At 35.2% G+C, this 17,312-nt stretch overlaps 1 protein-coding gene across 2 annotated transcripts in view; it reads right to left on the bottom strand.

Annotated features, from left to right (window-relative positions):
• RPS6KC1 (ribosomal protein S6 kinase C1) overlaps window positions 1-17,312 on the bottom strand; it is a 208,648-nt gene that overhangs the window by 25,818 nt on the left and 165,518 nt on the right. For both annotated transcript variants that reach the window (XM_074309136.1, XM_074309138.1), the window contains 2 exons: window positions 11,872-13,488; window positions 11,511-11,600 (listed from right to left, as the gene is read on the bottom strand). In XM_074309136.1, the coding sequence (XP_074165237.1) occupies window positions 11,511-11,600; window positions 11,872-13,488 (1,707 nt within the window). The remainder of the gene's footprint in view (window positions 1-11,510; window positions 11,601-11,871; window positions 13,489-17,312) is intronic.

Raw genomic sequence — 17,312 nt, 5'->3', positions numbered from 1 at the left:
AACATTAATGTGTGGTTTTCTAAGACGATATGCTCATGCTGTATCCTATGTTTTATTGACTACTATTTTTATTTAAGTTTGACATCACTTATCTAATCCGTTGCCCTGCCTTCTCCAGATCCTAGCTTCTACTATTAATATTGCTGTTCCTAAAAATCTGCAGAGGAAGTTCCACAATCTCCTTTGGCACCAAATTCTGTTGCTTTTATTTTCCTTTCAAGAGAAAGTGAGGAGCTTGCTTGTTCCTGAAATTTGCTTGTAATTTCTTAGAAGATGTTAGAGAAATTATTTTTTTAATTTACAAAATAATATGTATATTTCTCTTATATATTTCCTCAACCATCCCCTCTTTTTCCGCTATGACCCTTGATCCTTTTCACCCTTCAAATATAGCAATGAAAAACTGCTTTTAAAAAGTCATATAAAAATCAATACTAAGCCAACATTTGTTGTTAATATCCTTTGAATTTAAGGGGGGTAATTTATTTAATATGATATATAGACATTAACAGAGTTTATAATGTCACATCAATAATTCAGCACTTATCAGAATATCAATATTATGCGAAAGTTTAGAATGCCAAAGGATATATGTGCCTTCTTTTTAATCATCAGAACAAACATGATGCTGAATATCTGTCCTCAGAAATTTTCAGTTGTCTCTGACAAAAGAAATTTAAGTAACAAATGGGGACTGCTCCGTAAGAACTAAGAAAGGACAAAGGGGTTGTAACTGTGCCAATTTCTTTGACTCCCTAAAATTTGGCACCACACTCGCTTTCATAGAGTCAAATCGAAAAGGAACAGCATGACTGAGTTTTTCATGCCTACTAGGAGTGTTCAATAAATATTAAATCACCATTATAAATGGTGGAGAATTTTGGCAACATTCTTGCAAGGAACTCGGTCTGTCTATTTCTCAGGTAAGGAGAGATGGGGCAAGGAAAAGCACACATTAGATCAATTCATTAGTGACATACCTGGACCATGGAAAAACCCACAACCTTTTTTTCTGCATTGAAAATTTCTGTTTCACCTAGGGCACGAGAACATTAGTACTGTGTTCCTCCATAGACAGCCTTTCCCTGCAGCATCTGTTGCTAATTGAAAGGGACTCGAATTACAAAATCCTAGTCAATTTCTCTCCCTAGCCCTTGCTGTGTATAAAGATTTTCTATGCAGGAGCAAAGCATTAGTCTTCTACTACAGCTGATGACTGAAGAGCAAAAAAAGAAAAGAAACACAGAAGAAAGCGCTTTTGTATGTATGTGTCCAGCAATATATCAAACTAAATTTGGGGAACGGAGAAGAGTGAAAAATGCCTTTCATTAGCCCAGCGACTGACCATTCTACAAACACAACTATTCAGCAACGGAATCCTAGTCATGTTAGAGCTAACCAAATTCTGTTTTCTAATTTGATATCTTTCACCTTTATGTCAATCTTAAATAGGCTGGCTAGGAGCATTAACAGTTCACCATCTTCTATTTCTATTGCACCTTCCACTTAAACGTTGCAAGAAACAACAGTTTATTCCTACTGAATACTCCTGATGTCCTAATGACATCCCGAGAAATGTACCCAAAGTCAGCATTAAATATGATTATTTTAAAATATTAATAATGTAGATTTTAGATAGGATGGAAATTACGTGACACATAAAAACAAAATGGTAAAACAGCTTGCATTTATGTAGCCTTTCACAGTTTGCAAACCAGCTTCCTTACTGCAAGACAGTACAAGTATTCCCCTAATCTAACAGAAGAAGGAGATCAGGCTCAAAGAAAGAGATTAAATAAGTTGCTCAGGACCATATGGCTAATGTGTAATATATATAGTACAGCCTAGGGACTTAAACCCAGACCTTCTGGGTTTCCACAAAATTCATTAAATTTTGGGAAAAGCACTTGTGTTCTTCCTGAGACAGAAAAAAAGTAGTCTTCATACCCAGGGATAGGCTCTGATTTTTAAAAAGTATTGCATCCTATAGCAAAGAGAAATGAGAGGAAAATGTGATTTGTCTTTTAATTGTTACTTATACAATTTTCTATAGCTTTTATATTCTAAGTTATTAAAGTTGAGATTAAAAATTTATAAGTTTTTAAAATGGAATATAGTTTTGTAAAGATCCTATGCTACAAATGAGGTAAATGACAGAGAAGACTCATTTCAGGCCTCAAAACAACCTCCAGGCAGATTCTTAATTCCCTTGCTATTATTTCAACTAGAGCATAAAGCTTCTTTATCTTCTCTTCTATTCATGTCCTTCTGCAATGGTTATATATAAGCTAATTTGGGGCTCTTATTCCTAAAGTGGAAAGAATTGTTTTTTCTCCTTGATCATAGAAAATGATGACATCTATTCAACAGTATACAATATTCTTGAAATGCTTTTTTTTTATGTGTGCTTGATTCAAACACTCCCCTGACCACTTAGATGCTGTGCAACATTGTAAAGACATTATGAAGTGTTTCAAAGTTCATATCCTATCTTCACTACACTTAGTGTACAGAAGCACAGAAATCAAGATCAAGATTTGAATATATGTGCTATATAGGATGGCGACACGAATTATAACACTATAGAGAAAAAAGTCAAAAACATCAAAATGCCCTCATTCCTAATATCCAAAAGATATTTACAATTTTTTTTAAAAAAGAATTTCAACCTAGAAATGACTAAGTGAAAACATACTACAAATCACTAATAGTAATGTAAATTAAAACAAATTAAAACTCTTAAGTGTTATCTCAAACCCTTCAAATTAGCAAAAATAACATAAAATAGGAATGGTCAATGCTTGTAAGGATGTGAAAAGAAAAGTATATGTCCTGGAGCCATACCAGTACCAGAAGAACTAAGAATTGGTTAAACCATTCCAGATACCAATAATTATGAAAGGTAATAATTATCCATAACAACTCCATTAATAAGTATATGTCTCAAAGACAGAAAAAAAAATCCAATAAATGTCACATATTCGGCAGTACTCTTTATGATAGCAAAAATCTAGGGGGGGGAAAAAAGCCAATTGACTGGAAAATAGCCCCAAAAATGTGTTGTATGAGAATGTAATTGAATAATAATAATAATAATAATCCTCATGTTTATATTAGCATTCCAAAGTTTTGTGAAGTGCTTTATATATCTCATTTGCTCCTCACTTTGACCTTATGAAGTCAGTGATATTATTATTATCCCCATTTTACAGCTGATGAAGCCAAAGCAGAGAGGCATTAGGTAATTTGCCCAAGGTCACACAGCTACTAAGTGTCTGGGAAAGGATTCAAATTAAAGCCTTCATGACTTAAAGTAAAGCTCTCTATTCATTAATCATACCACAGTTTCTTTCTTAAGTGGTAAAAAAAAAAAAAAAAAAAAAAAAAAAAAAAAAACTAATTACATATACAAGAAATTCAACAAAACATGTAAAGAGCTGTATGACTAAATACAGATAAGCAAAATCAAAGACAGATAGATACATTACTAAATATAAATGAAATGCTCACTAAAAATAAGCTAAACTCCAAGTAATAGGAAATGCATTAATGATCTCAGAGAAGTAGGACAGAATGTTTTCAGAGACGGATACTATAAGGGGAAGGGAGGAGAAGGCATGGTCATCAGTAACTACCAAATCTCCTCTTCAAAGAATGTGGGAAGAGCTGCTATACTCTAACCAGATCCATTTCCTTTACTCATCTGGAATCCCAGTAGAATGGCTTCCTTACCATACTAGCAAATGTTTTCATATTATGATTAGAGAATTTGGGGGTGCAATTTTTTTTTCTACATGTACAAGAGAGTTCTTGGACTTTAGTTCCCTGAAATTTGGGAATTAAAACAGAGTATATGCCAGTCTGGTTCAGGTTGATTTTACCTCACAAAGTATCTGGTTTTGATTTCTTTTCACTGATCAGCTTTAAGTTTTTAATTGTCAATATGACCCTGGCATCCTGGTTTTGAACTCTCTTGAAATGAACTATACAGCTTGAACCAAAAGTCTTATTTAGTTTAATCTGGTATCTCAAAAATAAAAATCACTCGTTCATAGAATTCTGTAGGCATCATTATAACACAGATTTCTTGTGAGATTAAATAAAAAATAAGATAACTACTATATTATTTCTGGTTGACTGCTTATAATGATAATTCTGAATTCTGTACTGTCTCTCTCTTCCTTAGTCTAAATTTTTAGTAGGGGAAAAAAAAAAATTACACACCATTTTCCATTGATCATATGACAACAACTCTATTCTGAAGAGCCATCAGGTGTCAGAGTGTTACCCAACTAAAACCATTAAAGATATCTGATGAAAAACATACTAAAAGAAAATGGTGAAAACAAGAAGCACATCCTTTTCCTTTTTTATCTCCTCCCCCTTCTCTCTCCCCTAAACAGGTTACACAGAAAGTCCCACATACACACAGCTTGTATGTCAGCTTTAGGAATTCTATTTACTTTACAGTCATCGTTTTTTTTAAACCTTAGCATTTTATCTTATGTTAATATTTAAAAGCATTTGTAAAGAAGTAGATAAAAGAAGTCAACACCAATTACTCCACAAAGATTATAATGGACAAGATCTCACAAGGTACACATAGTAAGTACTACATCTCGTCAATGAGTGTAACCAAGTGTTTAAGACTCAGCACTTTGCATTTTTCTTGTTAAATATCAGTAGCAGGAGATACTTTACTATTTTTTTTTAAGGCAATAAACCTGTGAAGCAAGTTCACTATCTTCCAAGATCAGCTTAGGTCTGAAAAGTAGGAAGCTTCACACTGAAGCGATTATTTAAAGCTACAAGTATCTATTCCCCTGTTCCTCTTTTGAATGAAGGAATTCTTCTTAGCTCTTAAAGAAAAAGCTTTACAGTTAATAGAAAGGATTCAATCTTTCTTCCCCTAACAATCTAGTGTTGGAGCAAACTTCCCCTAAAAGTGTCAGGTGATAATATTATGAAAATGAACAAAGGTGCCTTACTTCTGTCTCCCTTAAAGAAAAGCATTCAGAGTTCACACACTGAGTTAACCCTGAAGACACCAACACAAGGAATATTAAAAGTCATTCAGACTTTTCTCCTACCTACAGTTAAAGAGATAGTATTCTTAGGGATTCTTGGGGTAAGCTGGTGTGATCCATCAACAAATGCTATGGAACAAATTTCTGTTTCATTTCTACTATTTGAAACCAATAAGACTCTGTGCCTGCCTGGGAAGAGTATAAAATAAATGGGAAAGGATAGGAACTGAGAGGGATATTTGCTTCATTACAGATAGCTGACTAGTTTGGTGCAAAATTAATGCCAGATTAGGGAACTTCTCTTTCAAGGTAGGTGACTGAGAACACATTGTGGAATACAGACCACTGAGTCCTGTATAATATTCACTGTCCAAGTAGAGGGAACTCAAACTCCTGGATCTGATATGAAAGAGGAAAAACGTCTTTAGTAATTGGTCAGATAAAATAAGGCTTGGAATTTAAATGGACACCCTCTTCTCACTAGATGTGTCCTAATAGTAAGCCACATCTAGTTCCAAAACTATACTGTCCTTGAGGTTAAGTGATAAATTTCCTTCAATAAGATCTTCATTTTACTATAGAATTTTAAAGCTGCCAAAAATAAAAAGCCCACTGATTCTTTGATGATAAGGGATTTACTTGAAAACTATGTTTTCCTACAGAGAAATAACCAAATTTATTTAAGCGGAAATCAAAAAACTGCTAAGTTTTATAAAATAAAATGGGAGAGAGCAATGGGAAGGGGAGCCTAGAGATGAGTAGAACAAACTGACTTGCTAATAACTTAGGAAAAAACAAAACAAAACAAAACAAAACAAAACAACAAAGCACGCAAGTGGGTATGGCAGAGCTATTCCTGAGTTTTACTTTAAGCTTAGCCTAAACAAGAGTTCTTGTATGAAAAATATTTCAACATTAACAACAAATATCTTCCCTCTTTCAAATGTTTTCTGTAGTTCCCATTTACTTAATTTCTTCTTCCTCTCCTGTTTTTAATACTTCACTATGCTGACATGCTGAACATGCTAGCCATACCTGTATCACTCCAAAGTATCCTTTTTGCTTTTTCCTTATTTTCCCAATACCTGAAGTTAGTTGCCTCATGTTTGGTCAAATTACCTTTTATCTCTAAATTCTCATACTCTACTGTCTTAGAGACTGTCTTTGAATTTAATTTAGCATTCCTTCTACCATCTTAATTGATCTCTTTTTGAGCACAGTGGTATCAGGAATCATTATTTGTACTCTTGGGGACAGTATTGTAGGAGAATAATAAGGTGACCATGGATTTTGATTGGACTTTAAGAAGAAAGATGCCAAATTATCTAGCTCTTTAGTACCATCATTTTACTATATCACATCCATTTTATAGACAGAAAAACTAAATGACTTGCCCCATGGTCATTCAATGAGCCTGTGGCAAAGACAGAACTAGAATCCAATTTTTCTAACTTCCAGAAATGTAAATAATGCAACTCCACACCAATTCAATGAAACTTTACGGGATTCATAATCTCTGTCATGGTTCTTAATTACTAAATCAACAGCTATCACACAAAGTATCCTTAAAATAAAAGTATTTAATATTACACGTTTGGGAGGAGATGAGGGGAAAGGAACCAAGGGAAATTATGTAAAAGAAATATACTCACAAATTATTTGGTAAAACAGGATGGTAGAAGAAAAGCTGTCAGCAAAATAAATGTCATGCTCTAAAACCCAATTTTGCGGACAGTTTTCAGCATTTTTCATGTTGTGCTTTCCACAGTCAGCTGTGAGCTGCTTCCTAGTGTGAAATCGCCTAAGAAAGGGAGGGAAGCTGTCATCTGACATCTGGGAGCGTGGAGATCAGGTTGTGGTATGAAGCATTTTGGATTTCTTCAATTTAAACAGACATTTACCTGCAAATTCTTAATTCTAGAAAGCTTTCAATGGGAAATATCCATTTAAATTTCAAGCAGGAGATATACAAGGTACATTTGCAAAGATTCATAATGGGGTAGAAAAATGAAGGTGAAGGACACACACTGATGGGGGTGCAGGGGATCATATCAACTTGTTTAAGACTAGAAAGAGGAGTTTAAGTGCTTTATAATAGCATGAAAACTGTGAGAGATGTACAACCTTACTCTCTTTCCCAGATTGTATTTAACATGGCTAGCATAGACTTTGACTATAAAAGGCTTAACATTATATGCCCTTCTACTTTCCTACTATTTTTTTATGGTACAAGATTCAGATTGTTGTTGTTGTTTTTTTTTGGGGGGGGAGGGGGGTGGGGGGGTGGATAATAGTAGTAAGGGAAAAAAAAGTACTTTCCCTCCACCACCCACTGCCTTTTTATCTCTTAGTTTTGCTCTTAGAAAACAATCTTTAGAAAGCCAAAGCAAAGAATGCCTTTCTATTGTGAGAACTGAACAGTTACTGTCGGTTAAGCACTTAAAAATTCCCAGCTATGGTAAGATAAATAAAAATAGAAATAAAATCGTAAGAGTTCTAAGGAGTCCATTTGAAGATGCTAGTATCTCTGAAATAGCCAGTTTATCTCCATTTCTATTCAGTCATCCCCCTGAATGAATACTGGGAAAGGGTTCTAGGATCCTTAATCCTGGAATTATGTGTTAGCACATCCACAGGGTCATTTCTACTAGGAGTGCCTTTCCTTTACTCTTCCTGCCAGGCCAGGTTTTGTGTTGCCCCAGTGTGAAAGCGACCCCATATACCCACATATGATGACACAGAAATGAAACCTTTTCTAGAGAACTGTAATAGATAATTTAAGGACACAAAGAAAACCTAAAAGGAGTGGTTTCCACTTTGAAAACAGGGCTGGGTTTGATCAGTGAATTCGTATGCTCCAGACCCTCTTGATAAGGCTGCAGCTGCAGCCATTTATGTGCTGGCTTTTTCACAGATGTAGACTGATAAAGCTTGGTGGGTTTTTTGTCTTTTTGTTGTTTGGTGGAATATTTTTTTTAAGTATAGAAAAAGTGGCAATATTTTTTTTAAAAAAGTTCTTTGTTTAGTTTTTAGAAACTTGTGAATATCCAACCTCCTTGACAGTGTAAAAGTGATTGCTGTATTGTTCAAATGGCAATGACTTTTCTAAATCTAAGATCACAGAGTTGGCAAAAATTATACTTAAATAACAGAAGGTGATCATTTGCATTTCAAAATTTATCTATCTTGCTTTTTCCTCCAATTAGACCAAAACATGTTGATTCACAGGTTTCTCTGTGTGTTTGTTTCTTTTTTAAACTTATTTATAGAGCAGAATAATGGCCCCCCTGCTAGTTTGGCATTTGCTCAAGTTTCTGTCCATGTAAATCGAATCTGTTACTGGAAAATTTTCTCAAAATACCAAGGCACATTAACCAGAAGATAAAAAGATACATAGCTGATATTATAAAGTACAGGGCAGGTGGATAATGTTTTTAGGACAAATATGTGATAAGGATTCCCAGAAGGGAGGAGGAAAAGGGGTAGGGAGTGAGAATGAGGAGTGGGGGGTTATAGGGGCAAAGGGCTGTTTAAACATAAGTGAATCATTCTCATCATAATCTTGTGACAACTTTACTTTCTAACCAAACATCAGCTGTTCTAGAAATGCTCTAGAAATACTCAGAAAATAACAATGAGGATATAAAGGTTAGGGGAAACTTTCAAATCTTTTGGCATTTGCTAAAGATATATAAAAAGGCAATAAAATACTATATTGATTTATGAGTTGTTAATAGTTTTAATGTTAATACATTATTGCCATCAGTACCGTCAGCCCTTTATAAAAGAAACAGGGATAGACATTTTCTTTTTTTCCTTGCAACATAAAAAATAAAATTGGATTTTATGTTTGGAATTCTTCAATGATGTGGTTTCAGCAAATTAAAATGTTAGGCTCTAATTCTGAGTCACATTGACTTTTTTATTTGTTCCACTCTTAACTTAAAAGATGTTAATCCATTCAAGGAGTAGAGAGAGACTTTCCACATTAGTCAATGTATACAATGATACTAGAACAATTTTGAAACTCACAAAGCTTGAAAGTACAATTCTTGTTATGCAAATAATTACAACAAAGCCCGTTCTTCAGTGTACAGCTTTTATCTAATGCTGGGGAAAGGAAAGCAGCCAAAGAATTGGAAAACAAAAATCTATTAATAGTAGAATGCCACCTGCTGGTGAATTATGAGAAATAATTTCTTGGGAGATTTGTCTTAAAACAGGAATTTTTGAAAATCCTCAGAATGAAATGCATTATAAAGTTATACGGTATTGAAGGCACATTATAAAACTCAGCATAGCTTTGTTTTAAATAAAAAGTGTCCATAATTGCAATGCATTGTAAGTATGAAAATGAACGGGAAAATAATCTCCTAAAATGGCAAAAGACACCATTGAACAGTTTCTGAGGTCTTACTGCTGAATGTAGATAAGATATGGAGGTTGTATGAAAAACATCAAACAAAGTTAAAAACTCTGCTGTGTCCACTATAAAAATGAAATTATGGAACTTTAAGAAAACTTCGCCATATATATTGTTCTATTAGCACTCTGCTTTAGGAAATTTCATTCAGGTAATTCCTCAGTTTTCACTCAAAACAAACCCCTCAAACTGAATGTCCCTAACACCCCCTTGTAAATGACTGCAAAGTTATTATATAATAGTAATGTATATTTTTGCCTTAATATTATTCTTTGCCAAAATAAGAAAACAAGGGAGGAGGGAAGGCATATATGTTTTGAGAAAGGGAGTGTGAGAGAAACAGAGGAAAGGAGAGAGACAGAGAGAATGAGAACAAGTCAACAAGCTTAATAAAGTAATTTGATCAAGGTGTCCTTTTCATTATGAAGTGATTTTGTTTTCTCATTAACTGAATCACACGAACAACATTACAAAGGACGGTATCACAACCTACTGCAGGAAGGCAAAAAAAAATGTATTCTAGTATTCAGCAAGGATAGCTACCCAACTACTAATTTGGGATAGGATGAGAAAACAAGAAGAGGAGGAAAAAAAAGAAACTACTCATCAGATATGGTGAAACTGCCCTAATATTTGTTTATAGAACTAAAAAGTTTTGCTAGCTCTCAAATACAGAATTTGATCTTAACAAATTTCCACTTAAAGATATCAAGTTTTCAGTTGTACTTATATTACAATATTTTCCAGTTAAGTTGCTGCAACAAAACATTGTGAAAGTAAATACTACTCTACTTGATAACTGTTCTATAGTGAAAGATCAATAACGGTGCTAATCATTCCAGTATTATCAGCTTGAGCTTCCTTTCAAGGCTACTGCTGATGACAAGCAAAGAAGTCCAAAGAGGTTCAATGCTGGGTAAAAGGTAGAGGACCTCTGGATTCCAAATGGCCCATTTATACTAATGACAGGTAGAAAGGACCAGGAACTGAAGGCCAATTCATGTGCTTAAGCTTCTGAATATGTTTACAAAGGATTTAACACAGCAGAAACAAATCTCTAATTTTTCAAAGTGAGGACAGTACAGGGCCGACAGGAGAAACTTATGGCAAATATTTGACTAACCAAGCTGATTTAAAATATCAACAACAGCAATATCTGTGTTCTCTAAAAATTTCAAACAAAAAAACTATAATAACTTTAAATAACCATTTTGAAAGATCAAGTTGGTACATCATTTATATCACATATTACAGCTTTTTTTTAATGAATAGCATCTTGTCTATTTTTACTCTCTTTACTATTTATTATGAAACCAACATGTTAAAAGGAGCATGAGGCATTTCCTAATGGCCCTTATAAAGAAAAAAGGAAGTTAAGTATTTTGTAGAAGGAATTGTCATGTCAAGCCTTTATTTTGTGATTAATGGAAAAGATAAGTAATCTTACGTATTTTGTAGTTCAACAGTACCTCAGTTTTTGCCTCTTCCCCCCAAATTTTGCTTTTTTGTATGAACAAATTCAAAACAAAAAAGAATTGGTAAATACACAAGTTCTAGGAGAAGGAATGAGAAAAATTTTAGAACTATGGCCAAAAGGATCTTTAAATAGTATCTAGTTCAACCCTCTCATTCTTACAGTTCTAAGTTGTATACAATATATACCAAGGTTACACAAATTATAAGCATTTGCTTTTGATGTAAAAATGATTAAACAAGTCTCCTGGCCAATTTCAATTAAAATCCAATCCATTCTGGCAAATTTGACCGGATATAAGAAAAGAGACTGCTGAGAACATCTACCAGGGACAGAGGACAAGGTATGGTATAACCAAAGATTCAGTCAAACTTCAAGGGCAGCTGGTAATAGTACCGGAACCTTCACACAAGAATGAATGGTCCCAGGAAACACTTCAACCCGCTATTGGATTCATAGCAATTCTACCCTCCATGCTGAGCCAATGCCCTTTGCTCCAGCCTGGAGGTCCCATCCCAGGCCTCTCACTCTTCTCCCTTCCCCTAATATACTTTTCAAGTGAAACATTTTAGGTGATTGCTCTAACCTGGGGCACAGTACATTCTCTCTATGGCATCGCTGTCACAGGAATCTTCAACCTCACTCCACCTGCTAAAATACGTTAGCTGAATGTGTCCTAAAAACAAAACGACAGGAGAAATCAAAACATTTTTCCCTTCCATTTTCTGCAGAAGTGAACTGTAATTACTCCTTTTGTAGCTAAAAACAGTATCATTAAGAATAATGGCATCATTAAGTACTAGAAGCTATTACTGGGGGTGAATTTGCTGCACTGATAATGAAGCTCTAGACAGGAAATGAAGATACTAATTACAAGATAAAACGCCTACTCAGTTAATTGGAAGCAACAGCGAATAAAAAGAAATGCATTTGCAAAAGTTCCTGACCTCTATCATTCAATAAGATGTTGTTTGGGTTCAAATCGCGGCACACAATTCCCTCTCTATGTAAAGCATCAAGGGCTACCACCATTTCAGCTGCCCATCTTTGAATGCAGCCTTCTGGAATATAAAACCTGGAGGTTAGTGCTAATTTTTTATCGAGGTCCTCAAAAATCTGATGTATTTCCTTCTCTCCGTCTAGTGCTAATCCGCTGTCACCCTTAGCCTTAATGTCTTTTGGGTCTAGCTGGAATAGAGAAGGGGTTGGCTCTTCTTTACCAAGGTCTTCAGCTCGATCTGCAAACAGCAAAACTTCGTCTTTTTTTAAAGTGTCTGGGTTTATAGTATATTCATTAGCACCTGAGACTGGATTAGAAATAAGGAATAGGTTTTCTTCTGTGCTATTTGTAGTTAGTAGTGTGGGAGCAACCATTCCAAATCCTTTAAACTCAGCACCTGAACTGAGTAACAAAGACTGATTTCCTGAATTGGTTTGATCAACAGGAGCTCCAAGTAATGCCCTGGTACCCTCCTGAGTATAGTGTTTTTCTTCTACACTATGGAACTGGTGACTACAGGGATCCTTCGATGCCTCTGTGTCCTTTTCTTCCAGCCCTTGGCATGGTTCTGTGCTAAGATTGAGGCATAAAACATCAGGAGCTTCTAAAAGTTTACTTTCTAAGATGCCTATATTAGTCTGTGTCAACTGAGCAGGCCCCTCAGGCGCAGTTTCCTTTGTTGGCTCCAACACACCGGGAAGATTGACAAGAAGATCAGGCCTTCCTTCGTCAGTACTACTTACATCATCAAAAGCAGCCTCTTTAAAAGAAATAACAGGGACGGAGTCATTTGAACCCCTGCTGATGGTGTCCTGAGCTCTTAACCCCAATCTAGTTTCACTAGCATCAAGACTCCCAGAACTGCTGTCCTGATCTTGAAGGGCAAAAAAAGGCTTCAAGGGTTCTGACTTCAAGCTATATAACTTTTCACCAAAATCAAGTCCAAGGAGTTCATTAGTGCTATCCTTACTGTCTATCCTAAAGAATGCCATGGGGCTATTCTTTGATCTACTAAGAGAATCTGATATTCTTGGCGAACTAGCTACTTCACGATTGGCATCTTCGGTGAAAAATTTTAGTTCCTGAGAAGTCAGCTGAGAGCTGAGGTTGTCGCTGCCAGGAGCAATCTGAGCTGGGAAGCTTCCTGTATCTTTGGTTCTGACACCATTTCCCTTCATCTTCATCAAGGGCTCCTCATTCAAGGACCCAGGTTCAATTTTCTCTTGCCCATATTCATTGCATAATGTTAAATAACTAGTAGTGCATTCTTCTTCAGAACTTGAGCCAGAATCTGGCCACTTTGGAGAGCTGTCTTGGCCATCTTCCTCCTGGTTGCTACTGTCCTCTTGGGAACTTGGTGTAAGACTAGTCTTCAAATGCAGAACTTTGAGCATGCTTCCACCATCACTTTCTCTGGACTCTAAGCTACTGCTATCCTTAGGACTAGGAGTTGGCTGCTGTAGGTGAACTTCAGCAAGAGTAGACTTTTTGACTTCCTGAATATCAAGGCTTTCTTCTGAGCTCCTATTTAAGAATCTACTAATGTAGGACCACAATTTTCCACCTAAAAAGAAAAAAAAGAATAAAAATTAATTAAATCTCAGAACCACCACCAAGAGTCTTATCAAAATGGAAATTTACCATGTTCCTAATTATAAAGGGGAAAAAAAAAAGGTCACTGTTTAAATAGAGTAATAACTTGTTCAGTAATAACTAACTTTATAAAGCAGCACACTTGAGAAAGAACTTTAATTGCTGATTACCAGTAACTGTGGTTTTAAACAAATTTTCTGAAGGTCAGTGATTATGAAAAATAATAACCAAATCCTTCATTTAAAGGGGCACTAGTTACAACAAACACTAGTATGAAAGCTTATAGTTAGTTTTGCTTTACAGCTTAATATAACTAGATGATAGAAACATCTGATTATGTTTTGATTTGTTTATGTATGAATTTTTTCAAGCATGACCCCGTGGGTCAAGTGGAATACATAAATAAATGCTATTCAAAATTGTATTGCATACTGAAAAAATCAACAATGCTATTTCATTTTTTAAATGCCCAATCTAAGGTTAGAGGTTAGATTTGGTATCTGGTATATAATTATGCCTTTACAAATGACATACTAATAATTCTTCCCCCTCCCAAACATGTGCTGTGTAAGATCAAGTAAAGCCCATTAGTGAGGCAAGCTAATATAGTATCAGGGATCTATAAAAACTAAAATTAGAGAAATCAATCCAGGCTAGTGAACCAAGTATTTTAGCAGCAATATCTTTTATATAGATATTTCCCAATAACTTGCCTTTTTACCTTTGAAATCTTACTTCATCTTATTAGTAGGTAAAATGTAATATAGATGTATATGCCTACATTTTATCAAATAAGAATATAATTATGAATACAATTTACAAATCTAAAATAAAAAATTAAATAACCTTAAATTCAGCAACAGAGAAAGCATATTTGAAACAAAACTAACTGTAATTTCCAAAATAGGGAGTAAAGAAAAGTGCATCAAAAACAAATCCTTTTATTAATATGGAAAAGCAGTTCAGTCAATACATTTGTATTATCATTATTAAGTATTTTTCCTAGAGTTGACTAAATCACATACAGAACAATGTTTGGCAACTCCTCACACTTTGATTTTATTGACTAAATCAATGAAGCATTAAAAGAAAAAAGAAAAAAATCCACTCCCTATGGATTCTGAATATTTGCTTTTATATTGTGATCTTCTGAAACAGAGATCTTAGCAGAGAAAGAGAGAGGGAGGAAAAAGGGAGACAAGAAGGAAGGAAGGAGGGGTAGGAAAGAAAGAGAAAAATAAAGGGAGGGAGAAATAGAGGGAGGGAAAATGGGCAGTGAGGGAGGGAAGGGAGGAAAAAGAGGGAGGAAGGAATAGAGGGAAGAAGGAAGTGAAGGAAAAAGGGAGGGGAGGGAAAAGAGGGAAAAGCCGGGAAAAAGAAAGGAGGGAAGAAGCAAGAAAGGAAGGACAGAAAGGAGGAAGAAAGAAAGGGAGGAAAGGAGGGAAGAAAGGAGGGAAGGAGGGAGGAATGGAAAAGAACATTTATATGAAGGCTATTCTTTTTCTTTTTTTTAAATTTTTCCCTAGATATTATTTATTCTACATTTTCTTTTACTTTAGTTAATAACTAAAAGAGGACATTCATAGGTTTTTACCTGTTTTCCTCTGATATTTTACAGAAGTTTCAAGTTTTGTACTTGCTTTTCTCTATAAACTATTCTTAATGTCTGCCATTTGCCCATATCTAACATAAAGCTTTGATCTTTACATACTGCTTTAAACTCAACTATTCATAAAATGTAGTAAGCCTCAGTTCACTGCCTTCCTAGTCCCTTATAACATTTAAACAACTCCTCCCAATATAACTGTTACAAATACCCATATTCCAAAATGGTTTACCACATATATACCATGCTATTATCAACTGCCTACTCTAACACTAGTACTTTGCACTCATTCTAGTCAAATTATATTATGAAAAATAAAATCAGGGAGAACTAGTTGGTGCAGTGGATAAAGCACCAGCCCTGAATCAGGAGGACCTGAGTTCAAATCTGACCTCAGACATTTAACATTTCCAGAAGGAAGGAAGAAAGGGAGGGAGGGAGGGAGGGAGGGAGGGAGGGAGGGAGGGAGGGAGGGAGGGAGGGAGGGAGGAAGGAAGGAAGGAAGGAAGGAAGGAAGGAAGGAAGGAAGGAAGGAAGGAAGGAAGGAAGGAAGGAAGGAAGGAAGGAAGGAAGGAAGGAAGGAAGGAAGGAAGGAAGGAAGGAAGGAAGGAAGGAAGGAAGGAAGGAAGGAAGGAAGGAAGGAAGGAAGGAAGGAAGGAAGGAAGGAAGGAAGGAAGGAAGGAAGGAAGGAAGGAAGGAAGGAAGGAGAAAAAGAAAAAAAATCATAATTTTATTGTATAAATAGGCTGAAAAATAGATCTTTAAAATGGAGCTAGCCTTAGTTCTGCTTACCTTAAGGTCATATCATTTGCTTACAAAGTAAATTTAAAAAAAAAACCAGAAGTAGAAATGCTTAAAGAGAGAAATGATTATATGGACTTCAATCACAAATGAATATAAAGGACTTATTTCTACAAGTAGAAACAAAAATCCTATTTCTTACTCTTTATAATTATGACATGTCTTTCTAATAAACTCAATGAGAATTTTCTCATATTATATATATATATATATATATATATATATATATATATATATATATATATATATATATATATATATATATATACACATATATATATATATGAGATAATCTGGACTTGATTTTTAAAGTATCTTTTAAATATTATAGTTATATATAAATCTATATTACATAGAAGATGTAACCTTATACAATTGTAAATTAATAAATTTATTTGTTTCATCATAAACTTTCAACCTTCTATTTGGCAAATATGTGTCTTGGTTCTACTTACAAAATTGTACTAAGTGTAAAATACTTCTAATAGTTAAAATCTACCAAGGGGGAAAAAAACCTGTCAAAGTTTAATCTAAATTTACTACCCAATTTTTCTAATTTGTCCTGTTCTTATCAAATATTTCTGTTCCTAGAAAGATGTTCAAAAAAAGAGCCATGGCTCAGTTTCAGAATGATGCTGTTTGAGTGGTCTAGATTCCTGGTGGTCTAGAGGTCAGTGGTTATAAGAGAGTTGTTAAGAATCCCCTTTAAATCAGCCACAGGTTTTAGGAGTGAAAGAATCCACTTATTCCCAAATATTAGTTGCAAAATGAAAGTTTATTGTTAGACAGAAATCACTTTACCCAGAGACTGACTTCTATAGTGGCAGATGTATGAAAAATGGAGTTTTGCACTGAGAATGCAGTTCTCAGTGGACAGAAGGTCCTGGCAGTAAAGGGGGCTGCCAAGGTCTCTCTGCAAAAGACCTTCGTTGATGCAAGTTATGTTTGAGTGTCTTGGTGGGGGCTGGGACATGGAGCAAGTCAGACCATTGGGGGTTGAGGCAGCCCAAGCAAGTCAGATCCAGGGGGGGCTGGGAGAGCCCCAATGTCCTATTGGAATTCAAAGGGATGCTTTTTGACCAGGATTTGTAACTGAATCAAAGGCCCTGGCTTCCTGGACTGATAAGCCTCAGCCAGGAGGGGCTGGGAGTCTGAAAGGGATCCCAGATCAATAGGAAATACAGTTTCTTAAAGGGACCACAACCCGCTTCAAAAGCACTAAAGCACTACAAGGGTATAATGTGGTCATATGTGTGCTTCACAAATATAAACATGATGACTGTGGAAGACAGACTGGGGGAGGCCAGAGGGAGGGAAATCAATGAGGAGGTTATGGCAATAGTCTAGGCAAGAGGTGATAAATTAACTAGCCTGGGAAGAACAGAATG

The sequence above is a fragment of the Sminthopsis crassicaudata genome, chromosome 4, assembly GCF_048593235.1.
Source record: "Sminthopsis crassicaudata isolate SCR6 chromosome 4, ASM4859323v1, whole genome shotgun sequence".
NCBI classification, from domain to species: domain Eukaryota; kingdom Metazoa; phylum Chordata; class Mammalia; order Dasyuromorphia; family Dasyuridae; genus Sminthopsis; species Sminthopsis crassicaudata.
The sequence above is the reverse complement of the archived record's forward strand: the minus strand, read 5'-3'. Positions and strand labels throughout refer to the sequence as shown.